Source organism: Vespa mandarinia, unplaced genomic scaffold (genome assembly GCF_050613455.1).
Source record: "Vespa mandarinia isolate Hongniang unplaced genomic scaffold, ASM5061345v1 scaffold_57, whole genome shotgun sequence".
Classification (NCBI taxonomy): Eukaryota; Metazoa; Arthropoda; class Insecta; order Hymenoptera; family Vespidae; genus Vespa; species Vespa mandarinia.
This window is the reverse complement of record NW_028197191.1, coordinates 68,226-87,662: the sequence shown is the minus strand read 5'-3', so window position 1 is coordinate 87,662 and position 19,437 is coordinate 68,226. Positions and strand designations below refer to the sequence as shown.

General features: G+C 28.1%; 3 protein-coding genes and 1 pseudogene across 16 annotated transcripts in view; 3 read left to right on the top strand and 1 right to left on the bottom strand.

Annotated features, from left to right (window-relative positions):
- LOC118450134 (uncharacterized) overlaps window positions 1–14,592 on the top strand; it is a 110,422-nt gene extending 95,830 nt beyond the window's left edge. Inside the window, exons 1-6 of one of the 10 annotated variants that reach the window (XM_085664400.1) lie at window positions 10,304–10,498; window positions 10,628–10,831; window positions 11,009–11,983; window positions 12,077–12,158; window positions 12,582–14,335; window positions 14,403–14,542. In XM_085664400.1, coding sequence (XP_085520526.1) covers window positions 13,033–13,533 — 501 coding nt within the window. In that variant the 5' untranslated portion in view covers window positions 10,304–10,498; window positions 10,628–10,831; window positions 11,009–11,983; window positions 12,077–12,158; window positions 12,582–13,032 and the 3' untranslated portion in view covers window positions 13,534–14,335; window positions 14,403–14,542. Of the gene's footprint in view, window positions 1–10,303; window positions 10,521–10,627; window positions 10,832–11,008; window positions 11,984–12,076; window positions 14,336–14,387 lie in introns of those variants that run through there. The other 9 variants (XM_085664402.1, XM_085664399.1, XM_085664408.1 and 6 more) reach the window with 9 other exon arrangements.
- LOC118450130 (fatty acyl-CoA reductase wat-like) overlaps window positions 1–19,437 on the bottom strand; it is an 86,207-nt gene that overhangs the window by 3,261 nt on the left and 63,509 nt on the right. The gene's annotated exons all lie outside the window — the stretch shown is intronic.
- LOC118450140 (putative fatty acyl-CoA reductase CG5065) lies at window positions 2,914–8,561 on the top strand. Of its 5 annotated transcripts, none has more exons than XM_085664396.1 (9): window positions 2,914–3,032; window positions 3,096–5,121; window positions 6,140–6,471; window positions 6,705–6,944; window positions 7,038–7,183; window positions 7,298–7,407; window positions 7,478–7,695; window positions 7,765–8,323; window positions 8,409–8,561. In XM_085664396.1, the coding sequence occupies exons 3-4, from the start codon at window positions 6,160–6,162 to the stop codon at window positions 6,852–6,854; spliced, it is 462 nt and encodes a 153-aa protein (XP_085520522.1). In that variant the 5' UTR covers window positions 2,914–3,032; window positions 3,096–5,121; window positions 6,140–6,159; the 3' UTR covers window positions 6,855–6,944; window positions 7,038–7,183; window positions 7,298–7,407; window positions 7,478–7,695; window positions 7,765–8,323; window positions 8,409–8,561. The 5 variants fall into 5 exon arrangements, with proteins under 5 accessions (XP_085520522.1, XP_085520521.1, XP_085520520.1 ...); XM_085664395.1 differs by having other exon boundaries at window positions 7,478–7,663; window positions 8,409–8,559; XM_085664394.1 differs by having other exon boundaries at window positions 7,478–8,323; window positions 8,409–8,560.
- LOC146872075 (uncharacterized) lies at window positions 13,685–15,390 on the top strand (annotated as a pseudogene).

The window sequence follows — 19,437 nt, the reverse complement described above, 5'->3', positions numbered from 1 at the left end:
TATTCATCTGACGATCACTTTCAATTATAAAATATATATTCATAGTAAGCACGTTTGTGTATATATATCTACATACTACTTTTCTGAGATGCGAACGTACGAAAAGTAATAATGGGAAATAAAGAATGTTAAATACGGTTGACAATCGAATAAATCTACATTTTAATTGATTATTACAATATATTTTCTTCTATAATCTATTATGATTATGATCAAAGAAGCAATTTTTCGTGGAAAGTATTTTTCACCTTTCTAACTTGTCTTGAAATTATTCGCAAAAAAATCAATTGACACAGTGCGTTATGAGGGGAGTGAGATTGTGACATTGGTTTGTCGAAATTTATCCACAATAAGTACGTATGCAATATAAGATACATATCTATATCTATAATAAACAGGTATCTTATTTTCAGCCTACCGTTTTGAGAAATTGTTCGATAAAACAAAAACAAAAAAAAACCACTCACGTTATGGATTCATTATCATTATTGTTTTCAAATCTTACGCCAAATTTTACGATAGTTTTCTCTCTATTCTTGATTTATCATCTCCCAATTCAATTAAGAAACATAACATTTAAATAATAATCAGGCTTCGATGAATTACAAATCGATGTAATTGAACAATCGAACTGTCGATTTAATAGAGAAATAAAAAAAAAAGCAACAGCAGCATATAATAGGAAAAAAGAAAAGTTTATGTAATTCATTTAATTGAGAAAACGATCTTTCTACAATAATGTCGTTTATATATTATAATATACAATATTGAATACATAATCTTGAATAGAACATAATTTTGAATATTCGTTTCGAAAATGCGATTCTATGCTTGTTTTTTATACTGAATTCCCTGTCAAATATATAGTTAAATATACAGTTTATATTTGCATTATATTTAATGCCACTTGCAAATTAATATAATAAAATTATATAATATAACATTTTATAATAATATAAAATTTCAGAAAATAAATATTCATAAAAATATAATATGTTATAAAATAATATAATAAAAAAGATACGAAACATATAAACGAAGTATCGTGATTGTTTCACACTGACTATTATTTTCACCTAATATTACGCATAATCGTAAATATATACTTTAATAATTGTAAAATTTTTTTTTTCCATATATATACAAATTTTACTCTCTTTCACAGGTATTTTCCAATTATGAATTGAAATTGCGTATATGCTTTAAAAAAAATTATTAACGTACTTAATAACTTAATCACAAACGTACTTTCCTTCCGTACTCACGATAGGTGTATATACTCGAACAGAGTTCACTTTTACACTAAACTATAAAATCAGATAGAAGCAGCTTAATATTATTCCCCTTTACTATTTATTCAGCATATTCAACACGATCTGAAGGTGTAACAATTCTAAAGGTCAAAACTTCATTTTTAAGTTTTTGCTCGAATTATTGAAATCTAAAATAACTATAAACAAAAAATGCAAATCAATTTATCATGATGAAAATGATAAGGAATATTCGAAATCAAAACTCGCCAATAATAACCTCAATATACTTATGTATTTATTGACCTGACGCATAATTATTGCATTATTAATTTCATGCTAATTTTCATTGCTTTCCAATAAATATCGAAGAACAAATCATCTAACAGTAATATATTGTTTTCAAAAAATATTTGCTTTTATGTGATTTACGATTTAAATTTATGCAGGAAATATTTTTATATAATTACATAAAAATATTTAATTACTTTATACAAGTTTTTAAAATTATAGCGGGATATCTTTTTATAAGTAATAAATAAGTTAATTAATAAGAAAAAAAATATCCGACCAAATTTTTATGAATAAAAATATCCAAATAATTATAATTTCCTTCCGTGCCATCCGAAAAGAAGGCTAAAGTTATAATTTTTCATAAAATTTACATTTTAGAATCCCTTAAATATGAGAACTCATTGATCCGCACTTCGACAAGAACGTGAATTAAAATTATTCTTTCCTCTTCATCTTCATTGACAATCTTGTTTCTTTTATGAAAATCTGAACATTACGATAAGTCGTGAAATCATGTAATTATAAAGAAGATACAGGCAATAACGAATTTCAATATTTGATGCTTCCATTAAAGCATTAAAAATTCGAAAAATAAATATTATTAGAAAGCGATAGTGAACGTAAAATGCAAGAAAGAAGTTATCTCTGTTGTTTTACACAAACATGTAGATGCATTTCAATGAGATTCTTTAAGAGATATGTTTGAAAATAAATACCCTTCAAAAACAAAGTCCTTCATAAAAGGAAAAAGAAGTATTTACGACCTTTGGTTGCAAATTTATGCGATATATCAACCACTAATGACTAGCGGTTTGAACATCAGAACTCCGTACATTAAGTTCACTTTTACCAATCCATCCTGATGATTAGTTTCTATTAATCCCATTCCAGCACCTGCTGTAATTCCTATTGGCCCTTACATATACTATAAATCCATCCTTAAATAGATTCTTAATACATGAATATTATTAAGAATATTATGTTAATTTTTTCGCTATCAGTGACTATAGTTGATCACTATAAAATTTTTCTAATACATTATGATCGACTAAAGTGGTTTACGTTCAAAATCCTTCATACATACCAGAGACGACTAAAGTCACGAATAATTAAGTTCCCGAAAATCAGTGAAAAAAATCAAATCAAGGAAAAGAAATTTAGATAGCCTATATATATAATTTTATAATATATATAATTATATAATACTAAATGGTAATAACTATATACATATATAAAGTATACTTTCTTCAGGTAGATTTGCCGCGCTTCTCATTGCTCGCCCTTGCATTGTCTTCTGTTATTTACAAATTCTTTTGTTACCTACAAATCGAGCCGTTAAGATTTGGAAGAGAAACGTGCAGTAGGAAATAGAACTTAGAAGAGAGAAGTAGTATAAGAGTTTACAAAGAAATCTATAAAAGATAATATATTAAATAAAATTTAAGTAGTGTGAATAATAAACGTAAATTATCGTTTCTTTGTTCACAGGTAAGACTGTAAATAACAAATAAGTATTAATTAACAAATAAAGATTTATTCCTTTGTTCACAGAGAAACATATTTTCGTTTATCACCTCACATAATCAATTCGAGATATTATAAAACGACAATTTTTGGTTTATAATCGAAAGAAAACTACAATTCGCATTTAAATGTGTGGCATCACCGAGCGACAGAAAGACAAACGTGATTGCCATAACCTCTACCACAACTGAGGACAATGAAAAATATATGTTGCCAGAAAATGAAAAATTTGCAAGTAATCACAGCGAACTAATAAAAACAGAAAGTTATAAGAGAATAAAAAAAAGCTTCAATCAAAGAGGCCAAGAAAAAAAATATGGATTAAATGCACACAGGAAATGGACAGTACGTATTTGGATGAAAATGGCAATTTAATGTTTAATGATCTATACCTAGAAGAAATAGTAGAAACAAACATAGTAGAATCCATACAGAAGAAAGAATACCAAATAGATTTAAAGTGTATATCGGAAAAATTCATGATTGAAAAATTTGGATGTAAACACTCAAATGTAGAACAATGGTTGGAGACATTTGAAAAAGAATGTCAAAGAATCGAAATTAAAGAAGATAACACAAAAATTGAAATTTTAAGATTATTCCTTGACAGGGCATGTTTAGACTGGCATTCAGCAACACTAACAGCGCTGACAATAGAGGCTGGTTGGAACGAATGGAAACAGAGATTCTTATGATGATGCTTATGGCAACAGGATTACCAGAGTTCATAAGAGATAAAATAGATAGATAAAATTTTCATAGCTCAACAGAATTATTACAAGAAATAAAAAAATGTGAAAATTTAGTAAGTAAAAACAGTTTTACAAAAAAGAAAGAGAAAATACAAGATAATAAGAAGAAATTTGAAGAAAAGAAACCATGTAAGAATTGTGAAAAACTAAACAAAGGCATTAGATATCATTCAAAGGACTCCTGTTGGTTTAAAAAGGAAAATAGGAAGGAAACCAGAATAAACTGAAGCAATTCAATGATAGAAGTGGACCTATGTAAGGAACAAAAAAAAACGAATAATCGTTTGATCGAAGTCCATTGATCAAAGTGAAGATAATATTAGAAGAGAAGTTAGAGGTAAACGAAACATATGACCCAGGTTCCCAAATCTCTCTAATAAATTCGAGACTAGTCAAAATCAAAAAAAAAAGAGACAAAAGATAAAAATAAAATATTTTTAAAGACGGTCGATGGTGTGACACAAAAAAAAGTTTAGTAACCATTAAAGTAAAAATTTTCGGTAAAGAGGAATACGTTGATGTATTTATTGTAGAAAGAAATAACTTTGACGATTTCATTATTGGGTTAGATATGGTAAAGAAATTCAAACTAATTCAGGATGAAAACTTACAGATATCTCAAAAAAAAGAAACACAAACAAAAAAAAATATAAATACATGGGATGGAAATGAAGAAATAAAAGAAGTTACAGTAAATTTTAACAAACATGTGAATGAAGACAAATTTAGATTGGATCTGAATCAGACACTAGTAAACAAAATAAGATGCAGGATAAATGAGAAAGAAAAAAAAAGAGCTTGGGCAACGATCGCTAAAGAATGTTTGGATAAATATAATGAAACAGAACATACAGTAACCGGCTTTACGCCTAAGTATTTGTTAGATGGCACAAACACCAGCATTTTACCCGAAGAAATAAAAAGAAGAAACGGTAAAGAAAATTGGATAGGAGATAAAGAACTAGCTCTAGAAAGAACAAAAAAATCACAAAATAATAAAAAGATACTTAACAAGAATAGAAAGAATCACCGGTTTAACACAGGAGATCTGGTGTATATAGATGTCAATAGGTTGAGTAGAAATAAATTAGAGGAATTGAGAATTGGTCCTTTCTAAATAGTAAAAAAAATATCAGAATCAATAAACAAAATAAAAACAGGAAAACGAAAACAAGAAATTAGATTCTTCCACATAACAAAATTACTTCCAATATCAGAAGATGGAGACGAGGACTAAAAATTGTAGGAATTTTATCCTGCGGGGGGGTGGAGGAGATTTAAAGAAAGTATATTTTCTTCAGGTAGATTTTGCCACGCTTCTCATGTAACATTTTTTACGAAAATTCAAGTAAATAATTACGTGAAAATTTTAAAAAGCATAAAAAAGTTTGTGAGTTACACGAAATCACGGAAAAATAAGAAATTAAGGTATTCGGTTAATATTACAATTCAATAGAATATAGAAGAATTAGCTGCAACTACCGTAATTAAAACCATAAATAGAACGCGAAAAATTTTTTTTTAATTTTCGAAATATTCAGAAGTCTAAACACGGAATGTGATCAGCTTTGATTATTCTTTTGTTAGTGGACTGATCAAAAATATTTTTATCTGACATAAACATTGTTGAGAAGGAATATGTAATGTAATTATTTACAGTAAATTTCCTGACATTCTTTTTTGTCAGTTTTTATATGATCCCCTTTTAGTTTTATATAGACCAGTTTTTAACTTTTTTGCACTTATCTTTTATCAAATATTGAAAAGATTTCTCCAAGAATCGTAATAAATATTTTTTTCCTGTCTGAATGAAGTGAAGATTAAAAAATTTGTCTAGTAGAAAGAATTACGTATCATTTTATTAACGAGGAATATTACACATTGTTCCATTTGCGTAGTACGCGAAAAATTATACTTAGATTACATTTGCAATTGAAATGTTTTTTTTACCTTATAGTAGATAAAAAACAATATCATGAAGCAATTAATATTAATATATGTACATGTGATATTTTTCCCTTTCGAATTATCGAGGACACCAATTATCGATCATTTTCTGTCATAACGAAATTGTCTATTTTAAATTATAGATATATATTAGGACGAGTAATAGATGCCATGAATGCTTTTTAATAATCGATATTAAGATAGACAGACCAAACCCATCGGAATAAAGATTGTGTTAATCAAACGTTCGATTATAATATTTTCAACGGACACTTGAACTTAGTTGCATTATCGTTTAAACGATTAAAATAAATAAATACGATAGAAAAACAGAGAAGATTTCTACACGTACGTTTATGTTTATGTTTTCAGATAGATTTAGAGAAGCAATTATGATAGACGTACTGCCAGAAAGAGATGAACAAGAAACAGCCCTATCGGAAAGTTCTTTGAGAGATGCTACGGAAATTAAATATGCTCCTGTATATATTCAACCCATCGAGGATAATGACGAACTTACACCCATTCAAAAATTTTACAGTGGTCAAAGTATTTTTATAACTGGTGGAACAGGATTCATAGGAAAGTTATTAATCGAGAAATTGTTAAGAGAATGTCCCGGTATCACTTGCATTTATCTTTTGATACGTACAAAAAAAGGAGAAAGTGTGCATCAACGCATGAAAGAACTAACTGAAAATTCTGTGAGTTATTATATCTATTACAGGGATTAGTAAATTATTATTTCACCTTTGACACAACTTTGAAATTATCTCTTTCTATTAAATAATATAATTGGTATATAAAATAAAGAAATTTGAGAAACAAAGTAGTAGTCTATCATAACCAGTGGAAAAAATCGCGAAAAGTAGTTTTCCTGTCATTTATCATAACGAACGTAAGAGAGAAAATATTTATAACTCTTTCAACTTTCCAGTTATTTTCCACTTTGAGAGAGAAACAACCAACATTCCAGAATCGTATAGTCCCAATCAGGGGCGATTGTACCTTGCCGAATCTCGATATCTCAATGGTCGACAGAGCTACGCGAGGTCTCAATTATTTTTCATGTCGCCACAACCGTTAAGTTCAACGAGAGAATAAAATTGGCGACAGAAATCAACGTTCGAAGTGTAAAGGATATAATAAATTTGTCCAAAGAAATGTCAAACCGAAGGTGCCACCTTTGTCCTCTGTCCTACGTATTAATATCAGTCAGGGTCTTTCAAAATCTGACTTTAACAAATCTTTGTTATCCTTAACATTTCAGAGTGCTGTGCAGGTATCAGCGGCTTATTCCAATTGTTTTCATATTCCACTTGAAGAGAAATTTTATGACCCACCGATAGATCCCGATAAGTTGATAAATTTGGTGAACAGTATAAATGAAAAATTGCTCGACGATATTACCCCACAGTATGTTTATATCTCGGAGTATCGATTGCTTAGTTTATAATATATTTAGTTATAAAAAATATAAAATGAATAGATAGTGCACTTAATTACACTCAGACAATTGTTTGATTATAGATTACTCGGAATATGGTCAAATACTTATGTTTATACGAAAACAGCCGCATAGAATTTTATAAAAAAGCATGCTGACTCTATACCAATTGGAATATTTCGTCCAGGAATTGGTTGGTAGTAATGTAATCCTTACAGAATAAAACAATAAATGATGTATGATAATCAATTTAATATTCCTAGTGATATCCACTTATCGAGAACCTATTCAAGGATGGATCGACAACGTGTACGGATCATAAAAAATGTTTTTATGGGATTAATGCGAATTCACTACTGTGATAAATCGAAAAATGCGGACATGGTACCTGGTGATTTGACCTCCAATGGAGTAATCGCTAGCGCATGGGAAATTGCAAATAATCGAAAGTAACGACAAATACTTCAAACAATATTTTTAGGTTCAAATTAAATAATGATATTAGATAATATTGAATTAATTCGTCTGTATGAATACATAATCTTTGTAGATTCAACGAAGATATTCCCATTTATAATTACATATCAAAGGACAATTCATTCACATTCGGCAGATTTTTAAACGAGATACTTACGTATGAAGAATTGGTAACTTCTGAAAAGACAATTTGGTGCCCCATATTTGAAATAACAAAATATCGGCCGATCTATTTTTTCTACGTATATTTTGTTCATTTACTACCAGCTCTTATAATCGATACACTCTCTTTGTGCAGGGGTAAAAACCCAAGGTAAATTTCTCTTATCTAATTTTCTGATGGGAGCATATTAGAACGATAAAGAAGCGAAAAATTTCATCTAGCGATGATCCTTTTCGCTCAAGGTTACTCAGAATGTATAATAAAATTCACGAAATGTCAGATCTACTTAATTATTTTTGTATAAACGAAAAAAAATTTACGAATAAAAAATGGAACGAATTGATGAGAAAGTTGACATCAAGGATCTCGTTTGGAATACTTATTTTGAAACATACTTCACAGATGTAAGAAAATATATCTTAAAGGATCCTATTGAGACACTTCCACAAGCTCGTATATAATGGCGAAGGTATCTCTCTTATTGCATTTTTACTTCATTTTCCCTCTGTTATTGATAATCACTTTCAAATAATATTGATTTTTCAAATTTTCAGGGTTTTATTTGATGCATCAAGCATTGAAATTTCTTATCGCCTGTGTTCTATTTATCATCACATGTGCTGTGATTTCCTGGCTGCTTGTAACGTTTGGATCTCCGTAAAAGAAGCAAATATAAGCAAAAGAATGAAGAATAAAAATAATCATAATTTAGACTATCGCCTATGTACGAATCAATAATTTCTTGAATAAAATATATCAAAGTTAAATGGTTGTTATTCGTGAAATCTCGGACAGATATTTGGGTTAGAACAAGTTTCATTCCTAAACTTCACTGAAATCATGTATCACTTTTTCTGCGTTTTCTCTTTCTTACTAAAAATTAAAGTAAAATGAATAAGACAATAATTCAAAATCCGTTCGATAAAAACGTATTTCGGAATCATAACTGGTGAGATTTGTTTCTGAAATACATATTAATTTCGTATCATTTTTACTGGTAAATTTATTATTTTGGATATTTTTGTGAAGTGCATTCATCATACTGATCTTAAATCCCATAAATTTAACCAAAACATTGAAAATTAATTTCTAAATGTAAAGTTTTTGATCCTTATGAGTTGCGTACATTGATAGTTTTAGCCTTCTATGGTTGAAGGGAAAGGCTACCTATTTCTACTAAACTTTATAGTTCAATGCAACAGTGAGTACATTCAACAACATCTGTACGTGACATGAGCATAAGGAACTAATGTTTGCTTCAAACATTTATAATTGCGATGAAAATGCGTCAATTTTATTTATGCAAAACGGGAAAAACTTCTGCAAGAAGTAAAATATACATTGATTTTAGTCCCATCCCATATTTCTCACATATTAACACATTTATGAACGGTGTTTTTCGGTTTAATGATCGTGATGATCAAGATGAGGATGCCTCATGTAATTTAAGAAAATCTATATGTAAGTATTGAAAGATAGAAATATATAAAATGTATATCAATATTATAAAAATATTCTCTTCTGATATCATGTTTAAAATTAATTGTCGTTTAAAAAAGAACTGACACGATCAAAAGAAAACATTCTTATGCCAAATAAATAAGAGTATTTATAAATAAAAACAAATTGAAAGAAGTCGGAATGGATTTCTAACAGATATAAGGATAAATGTTGGATTGAATTGATTTAAAAAAAATCCATGATTTTAGTTTACCAAAGTAGGGAACAATTTTCTTTATCCTGTAGTTCATATTGATATCTAGTAGTTACATTTTTATAAAAAGATATATGAACAAGATTAATAGAAAAATAGAGATCAAATAAAAACAAAAATTATTCTATAAAATGCGCGTTAAACAGGATCAACGAAAAGTATACTTGCATCGACAGAAATAGATTAAAAAATTGTTAGAATAATATGAAATCAATTAATGCGACATAGTTGCTTTGCATGTTGATTCGAATATGTAAATGCAAAAATATAATAAAAATGAATGATGTAATATTTGAGATTATCAAGAATTCAGAAAAACATGAACAGAAATAAGGCGTTTCAAAGTTAATAAACGTAAATAATAAGATGCTATGGAGAATTTGAAAAGATAGTTAATTGTAGCACTATACCTTATACCTAAAAAGTATTTCATACCAAATCATTTTCCAAATAGTGTTTTATTTTTCACAAAATCTACCCTATTTCTGGTAATTCTTCTCTAGGTACGCTCTCGGCATCATTATCGAGCTTATATATCGTTCAGCGATTCTATTTTTAAACATGGCTGATACCATAGTGTCGATAAATAAGGAAGCAATATTTCGAGATAACTTATGGTTTGATAGTCCAGTAAAAACTACAAACTCGAACGCCGCTAAAATAAGCTTACACATTACTACCGCAAGGTGTCGCCTAAGTTATTCTTTGATTCTTCCACTCTTCTACTAACCAAAATAAAAATTTGTTAACAAAGATGTACGTTCAACTTAATATAAGTTCTGGCTGAAAAGAAAACCATTGTTATCAATTAATTAGTAAAGTTGATGACGTAAAATATTATTAAAATTAAAATCATTGAATGCAATTTTGAAATATTATATTAAAATGAAGAACAGATCAACACGTCATAAATGGAAAGATACATTTCAGGTTATATTATATTATTAATAATGTAATAATTTTTGAAAAAATTACATATTATTTAATAATATTCCCTATTGTTATAATTTAAATCGTTCTTTTGAAAAAGTACATGACACAAGTATTTTCTTTGTGTAGCTTGCAAAAGGGAAGAAAACGACGAGGAAGTGGAAATGTATTTTTATGAAGCAACACAAAAATGGAATCTCATGAAATTAACATATGACTATTGTAGTTCTAAAATATAAATGAGAAAAATTATTAGAATTTAGTAATCGCTCGATAAGGAACAATTAATCATCGAACGTTCCTAAAATATATATAGTTAAAAATTAAAGAAGCGTAAGTATTACAATTTCTTTTTAGAAAAAATTGCAAGATAGTAAACATTAACTTACTCGCATTAAAAAAACTCGCATTTCTTTGTTAAACAGACATTATAACTTTATTCCAATAAAAAAATGAATTCTTAAATCAAAATTTTATTTATACCAATTAAAAAGAAATATTCAATTTCAGCTACAAATTATCCAGGAAAACTCGGAATTATCTGCAAATGAAAATAAGCTTATTTCTAAAAACAATGAAAAAGAAAACGAAGATGGTAATGACGATAATGAAAACGTGATGATAAAAATAATACTTTAGTTGACCAAGACAAAGAAGAAAGAATGGAATGAATGATATGTGATTATGATATGAAATTAAATAATGAAAATATTGTATATATTTAGAAGATAAAGATGAAACGACAGATGCACATTTGTTTGACATACGAAGACATATTGAATTTTCGTATATTTATTCATATATTATTTTCATAATCTAGATCAAACTATAATTCGATAGATATGCAACATTGGAGAATTATGGTTATGCTAATCTGATTGCTACTTTCAAGATTTTAACTTGGATTGTAATCGAGCGATTACAAATAGATTTTCATTCATAAAATTCATAAAATTAGTAAATATATTTGTCAAAAATTTAATTTTCTTCGCATAGATCTCGAAATAAGTTAAAAGTCATATTGTTTACTCAGATAACGATTATTGATTATATAAAAAGAGTAATACTTTACCTCTTACTTCACTGATGAAATGATAAAGAAAAACTGTAGTTATAGAAATAATTGAGACACTTAATTTGTTCTCATTGGTATCATTCTATTTAATATTAATTAGAATCCCTATTCTAAGTATACAAGTTTATTATGTTCTGAGAAATACAATATTCAAATGGGCTACTGATATTAATGGGATATAAATGGGAAAATTAAATGAAATACTTGTTAATGTAAAGTCTCATTTGATACAAGAAACGTTCACGATTATAGAATCATCTACTTTTAAAAAAATTGACAAAGGAGGTAACTTCTGTGACAAAGAAATAAATGCGTAAGGAAGAAAATACGAAATTCTATAGTAAAAGACAACAAAACTACAACAAGAGATATATAAGCTGCATGTAAAGTGTCGTAATTAGTTCTACAAAGTATGTCATCCATATATATATGGTTCTTTTTATTTGTAATACGATTACCAACATTTATATTTCCTTATACATTTAATAAATTTCTAATTGTAGTTTGTGGGACAATTGAAATTAGCAGTAAAGGAAGAAACCTTAAATTATACAACGAAGAAAGAAAGTAAACAAGAAGAAAAACGTGAGTAGTGAATAAGAAAGAGAATCTCAATAGGAAAAGTAAAAAATAATAGAGTAGTCTATAAGAAAGAGAATGTCAAAAGAAAGATCGACTTTGAAATTCTCTAATTAGGCGTTTTATGTACATATCCATGTAAAAAAAGTGTACTTCCTTGAGTTAGATTTGCCGCGTTTCTCATGTCCCGTTCTTCGATTGACTTTTGTTATGTACAAGTCGAGCCGTTAAAATTTTGAAGAAAAACGAGCATTAGGAAATAGGACCTATGTATGAGAGATTACAGAGAAATTTTATAAAGATAATATATTAAATAAAATTTAAGTAGGGTAAATAATAAACGTAAATTGTCGTTTCTCTGTTCACAGGTAAGACTAAATAGCAAATAATTGTTAATTAACGGATAAAGATTTATTCCTTTGTTCACAGAGAAACATATTTTTGTTTATCACCTCATCCAAAATAATAAAACATATTATAAAACGACAATTTTTGGTTTATAATGGCAAGAAAACTACAATTCGTATTTAAATGTGTGGCATCACCGAGCGGTAGAAAGACAAATGTGATCGCCATAACCTCTATCACAACTGAGGACAAAAAAAAATGTGTTGCTAGAAAATGAAAAATTTGTAAGTAACCACAGCGGACTAACAAAAACAGAAAGTTATAACAGAAGGAAAAAAGCCTCAATCAAAGAGGCCAAGAAAGAAGAATATGGATTAAGTGCACACAGGAAATGTACAGTACGTATTTTGATGAAGATGACAATATAATGTTTAATGATCTATATCTAGAAGAGATAGTGGAAACAAACACAGTAGAACCCACACAGTAGAAAGAATACCAAATAGATTTAAAGTGTATATCAGAAAAATTCATGATTAAAAAATTTTTATGTAAACACTCAAATGCAGACAAGGGATGGAGTACATGTATATACGCTATATCCTACAGATATAAAGAAGGTTCACTAATGGAATACGCTATGAGGAAAGAAAAACTATTACTGGATATGGACAGCGATATCAGCACAAAGAATCTGATGATGCTTATAGCAGCAGGATTACCAGAATTCATAAGAGATAAAATAGATAGAGAAAATTGTCAAAGCTCAATAGAATTATTACAAGAAATAAAAAAATTTGAAAATTTAGTAAGTAAAAACAGTTTTACAAAAAAGAAAGAGGAAAGGCAAGATAATAAGAAGAAATTCGAAGAAAAGAAACCATGTAAGAATTGTGAAAAACTAAACAAAGATATTAGATATCATTCAGAGGACTCCTGTTGGTTCAAAAAGGAAAATAGAAAGGAAATCAGGATTAATGGAAGAAATTCGATGATAGAAGTGGACCTAAGCAAGGAACAAAAAAACAAATAACCATACCATTGATCAAAGTAAAGATAGTATTAGAAGAGAAGTTGAAGGTCAACGGAAGATATGACACAGGTTCCCATGTCTCTCTAATAAATTTGAGACTAGTCAAAATAAAAAAAAAGAGACAGAAGATAAAAATAAAATATTTTTAAAGATGGTCAATGGTGTGACAGAAACAAAAGGTTTAGTAACCATTTAAGTAAAAATTTTGGATAAACAGGAATACGTTGATGTATTTATTATATAAAGACTTCGAAGATTTCATTATTGGGTTAGATATGATAAAGAAATTCAAACTAACTCAGGATGAAAACTTACAGATATCTCAAAAGAAAAAAAAACAAATAAAAAAAGAATATAAATACATTGAATAGAAATGAAGAAATAAAAGAAGTTGAAGTAAATTTTAACGAACAGGTGAATGAAGATGAATTTAGATTGGATCTGAATCACTTGGACAATACAAGAAAAAAGGATAAAAAACTTATAGAAAAGTATAATTTCATATTCGCAAAAAATAAATATGATGTAGGCACCGTTTCGGACTACGAAGCTCGAATAGGCTTACTGGTTGATAAATATTGCAGTAAGAGGCCATATAGATGCACTATAGAGGATAAAAAGGAGATAGAAAATCAGGTGGCAAAACTATTAGAAAATAAATTAATTGAAGAATCTATAGTCCGTTTGCAGCACCAATAACTCTAACATTCAAAAGAGATGAAAACAAACGATCACGATTGTTATAGATTTCCGCAAATTGAACAAGATAGTTACACCACAAGCTCAACCATTCTCATTAATAGTGAGTAGTAAATTGTGAATATTTTTATTATAATAAGGGAAAATATATTTAGAATATTTTTATCCAGAAAATTTACCTTAAAAATGCCGAGACGTTCGAAAATACCTAAAATTTTAGAGAACATAACAAATATAAGAGAAGACTTTTCCGATATCGACCAAGGTGATTTTGACCCTGAGATTGGACCATCAGATATTTCAGAGAATCAATCAGAAGAAGAAGTGTGTTTCCTCAGACGGCAATAATGAAGAAGAGAACATCCTGAATGTACATAGATCAAGAAGACTTTTGAGATTGTCATCTTCGGATCAGAATGACCGTCAACAAACTGAAATTGCTCCTGATGGAACTATCTGGACAAAAATAAAAGCTAGATCCACTCCAGGAAGGAGATCAATAAATAGCATTTTCAAAGCAGTAATTGGACCCACAGCATATACAAAACGAAGCATAATGAAGGCCACTGTAAGTAGTGCTTTTTTTTTTTTTTTATAATTAATCGACGAATGATGGATTATATTAGAACATGCACAAAACTAGAAGCTTTTAGAGTTCTTGGTGAAAAATGGAATCTATCTTAAGAAAAATTTTCTTGCAATTTTATATGCACGTGATGCTTATAAAGCTAAGAATTTGAAATTATCTTATTTATGGTTTAAAAAGTGGGGACCAGCGTTTTTTTCGAAAACTATGAGTAGAAAGGAGTTTACGGATATTTTAAAATTTAACCGCCTCGATAAGAGAAATGAACGGAGTGTACGATTGCAAACGGATAAATTTGCATTGATTTCAATGTTTGATATTCATTCATTGAAAATAGCCAGAATTGTTACGTACCAGGAGAAAATATTACAGTCGACGAACAACTATTTCCAAGCAAAGCGAGATGCCGATTCATGCAGTATATGCCGAACAAACCCGATAAGTTCGGAATAAAATTTTGGTTGGCATCTGATCTCCAAAAATTTTTAATAAATGGGTTCTCTTATTTGGGAAAGGACGAAACAAGACAGTCATCAATTTTTTTCAAGATACATCTGAACTGGAAAACTTGAATGAGTTCTTGAAGAGCCCCGAGGGTTCTAATATACGAAAAACTTGCCAAATAGATTTTTGTAATGAAAATAAAACTATGACTATATATGCTGGCTGTAAAAAACATGTTTGTGGTAAATGTACATTGAAAAAAAATTTCTTTATGCAAAAATTGTGGTGATCCAAATAATAACTAAACCTAAATAAAAAACAAATAATAGTACTACCTTTTATGTAAATAGATGTATATATCATGTACTTGCAATATTAGAATAAAATATATTTTATTTTCTTTAAAATTTTTCTTTGAATGTTTATATTTTGCCAACTAAATATCAGACTGGTCAAAATGACCTGTTTGGTAAAAATAGATATATAATAACTGTTAGTAGTTCTAGTGTTAAAGAAATACACTCTGAATGGTGTCATATAATGATCAAACAAAAACAGGATATCTCCTTATTATACAGCTAATGGTATAACTGCAAATGTAAAAAAAATTTGCCAGAATTGTGAAATATGTATTAAGAATAAATTCAGAGGGCAAGGAAAATATGGACTGATGTCACAATTAGGACCAGCAACAAAACCATTTGAAATAATGTCAAAATCAATAGATACCATTGGAGGCTTTGGAGGACAAAGATCGACAAAAAGATATCTCCACCTGCTGGTGGAACATTTTACAAGATACGCATTTATGGGAACATCAAAAACCCAGAGTGCAATGGATTTCATCAAGCTGATAAATAAAATGCTAGAAACAAACAAAATAGGACTAATACTCACAGATCAATATCCGGGAATAAACTCAAGAGAATTTAAGGAATTCCTAATAATGACACTAAACTAATTTTTACGGCTGCCAACATACCCTTCTCCAACGGTCTGAACGAGAGATTGAATCAGATCCTAGTAAACAAAATAAGATGCAGGATAAATGAGAAAGAAAAAAAAAGAGCTTGGACAACGATCGCTAAAGAATGTTTGGATAAATATAATGAAACAGAACATACAGTAACCGGCTTTACGCCTAAGTATTTGTTAGATGGCACAAACACCAGCATTTTACCCGAAGAAATAAAAAGAAGAAACGGTAAAGAAAATTGGATAAGAGATAAAGAACTAGCTCTAGAAAGAACAAAAAAATCGCACAAATATAACAAAAAGATATTTAACAAGAATAGAAAGACTCACCGGTTTAACACAGGAGATCTGGTAATGCAATTGCTTCTTTTAAAGGAATAGTGTTTTATCGCTGAAGAAGAAGAAGAAGGAAAAAGCAGTCAGTTTTAATTCAGTAATCAACAATCTTAATTAGAGAATGTCTGAAATGAATCTTTCCAATCGGTTCATAACCCTGTAAATCTATTAATATATACATATTTGTGTAATATTTAATCAATTTTTACTCCTTAAATTATATTAATTTCTAACGATTGATCTATATTATTTCTTATAAATATGTAGGAAGAGAAATAAACTATGAGAATGTTTGGATTGTCAGAAAACAAGTGTAAATAATTTTTTATTTCAGATCTACAGGTAATTTCTTTTATTTTATAGTATTTCATACTAATTACATTCGAATTGTATTTTTTTTGTGCATATATATTTCGATGTAAGTCATTTGAAAAGTATCTTAATGTTTATTAATGTATTACTTTATTTTCTCGTACACTTGTTGATTAAGTCCTTTTAAATATTTCTAATTTTGTATCTGAATATAGAAAAAAATAGCGGTTTTGTCATTTGTAAATTGTTATGTAAAATTTTACAAAATATATATGTATATATTATAAAGTCAGTCATAAGTAATGAAATATATTAAAATTATAAATCATTCAGTATTAGATTAAAAATATATTATATGCTTGTTCGAATAAAATGCAAAGTTAGGTAGGAATTGAGAGTCACTGTTACGTTTCTCGCAAGTGCTCAGATGGTCTGCTATTCCTACATAATAAACTTCCAAGATTAACAATAATGAAGTTTCTTTGTGCGTCACTTTGGAGCCACTAGCGGAGTTCGTCAGTAACTCTCAACTTGCTTTGAGGAAAGTCTCCCCCTGGACCTTCGGCAAGAGAAGAAGAGTGCCCCGTAACTTTTAGCTGTTTTAATCCTTTCTTCGCCGTCTTTCTCGATTATAGAATATAGAAAGCCCTTTGGCTGTGATCTTTTCGAGATTGGACGAGAGAGTGTATTGGTCAAAGTAAAGTTTTTGATGTGTTCGAGACGCGGATTTCTATTCATATTGTGTGGATGAATCTTTCGTATCTAAAACTGAACAGGTCTTTCAGCGAGGAAAGTTCTTTTGCAATTATTTCCTCCTCCTTTTCGTATTTTTTTATTTTTATAAATGGATTCTTAAATGCATTAAATAAAAACTGTTTAATTAATTTAATAAATTAACTTAATGATTGTTAGCTCTATGTTAAATAGAAAACATTTTGTAATACCTAGCTGCTGCAATAGAAATTATTTCAAATTTCTTAGATAGAATATTTTATTAGAAATGACAGATAATTCGCACATATTTTAATTTTTATTTAAGTTAATTAATTTATTTAATTTTACTGTTAAATTTGATTTCGTATAAAAATGAAACTTTATAATTCAATTAATTGATATAAATGTAATTTGTATAAAATCTTAATAATAATATATATTTTGACTCGAATTAGTTTTATAAAAAAAAAATTTAATTTAATTTAATATTAATTAAATATCAAAAATAGCATACATAAATTAAAATTTTGTTAATTTCATCTTATTGTGGATTATCAGTTATTATACCGATTCCCCTAACAAAAAAGAGCACCTCCAAATCTTTTAAATTTAATAATTTTTCATTTAATCTCATATTATAATAGAGTATATAATCCTAATTTCAATATTGTGTAGGGAGAAGCCTACTTTCAGGGGCAATGTGTAATATTTGTACTGGGTTTATGTAGAAAAATATCTCAATATTATTTGTATTAATATTATTACAATATAGGAATCATAATCTATATTTAAAAAACAATAAATATTTCGGATACGAAGCAATAATTAAGATTTTGTGTCGATATTATAAAAAAACTTTTATATATATATATATAAAATATATAAAAGGGTTAAACTTTGAAATTCTTCGTACTTAATATTTTCAAACCTACGTGATTATATTGAACTTGACGAATGGAATCTTCATAAAAATCAGGAAATTGCTAAACGTTCTATTAATTGTAAATAACACTCTAAGAAGTTACTAAAGAATTGTTAATGTTGTCGAATGGCAATAATCTTTTAACATTAATACTAAACGGTTTGCAAAATTATCACATACGCAATTGTAACATTTCAGTTTTACATATTAATAAAGCTTAACAATTGATCATTTAAAACAATATATTATTTGTGTTTTCAAACGTAATTAACATAAACTTCAATCTAATCGTTTCATAGTATTGCAATTCATTCGGAAAAAATATAAATTCATAACAAATAATATTGAATAACTGGAATAATAAAAATACATATATCATAAAATTCATTCATTTATAAAAATAACAAGCTGCAATAATATATTTACATCAAGATAAGAAAATTAAAAAAGGAAAAAAAAAGTTGTATCGCCGTTCGATTGAAAAAAATCTCTCTTTTGCAATGACTAAACTCAGTTTTCTTTCTTTTTGTAAATTTTTAATTGGAATGTTAGCAAACTGTAGAAAAATTCTATTAAAATCTTTATTGAATCTTCTATGGAGTATTTGATTATTCTGAATTTTAATATCGTAGATTTCTTATTTTAATGATTTTAATAGTGACATTCTTACAGGTTAAGAATCCGTTTAAAATTTTTGTTGTGTATCTATCTAAGATTTATAATTTTAACTGCCCTCAATAAGTAATAATAAGCTTTACAAAAACGTCTACTACTTCAAAATACATAGAAATAGGCATAAATATTCTAAAAGCAACAAATTGTTTAATAAATAACGAAATATCAAGTCAAAACAAAACAAATGTCCGAACTGTTCGAAAAAAGAATTCTTCCAGATTGTATTATGAACCTCTTCAAC

What these genes read in the sequence shown, in the direction of transcription:
- LOC118450140 (XM_085664393.1), top strand. Translation starts at nt 4,392, where the DNA reads ATGGTAAAGAAATTCAAACTAATTCAGGATGAAAACTTACAGATATCT.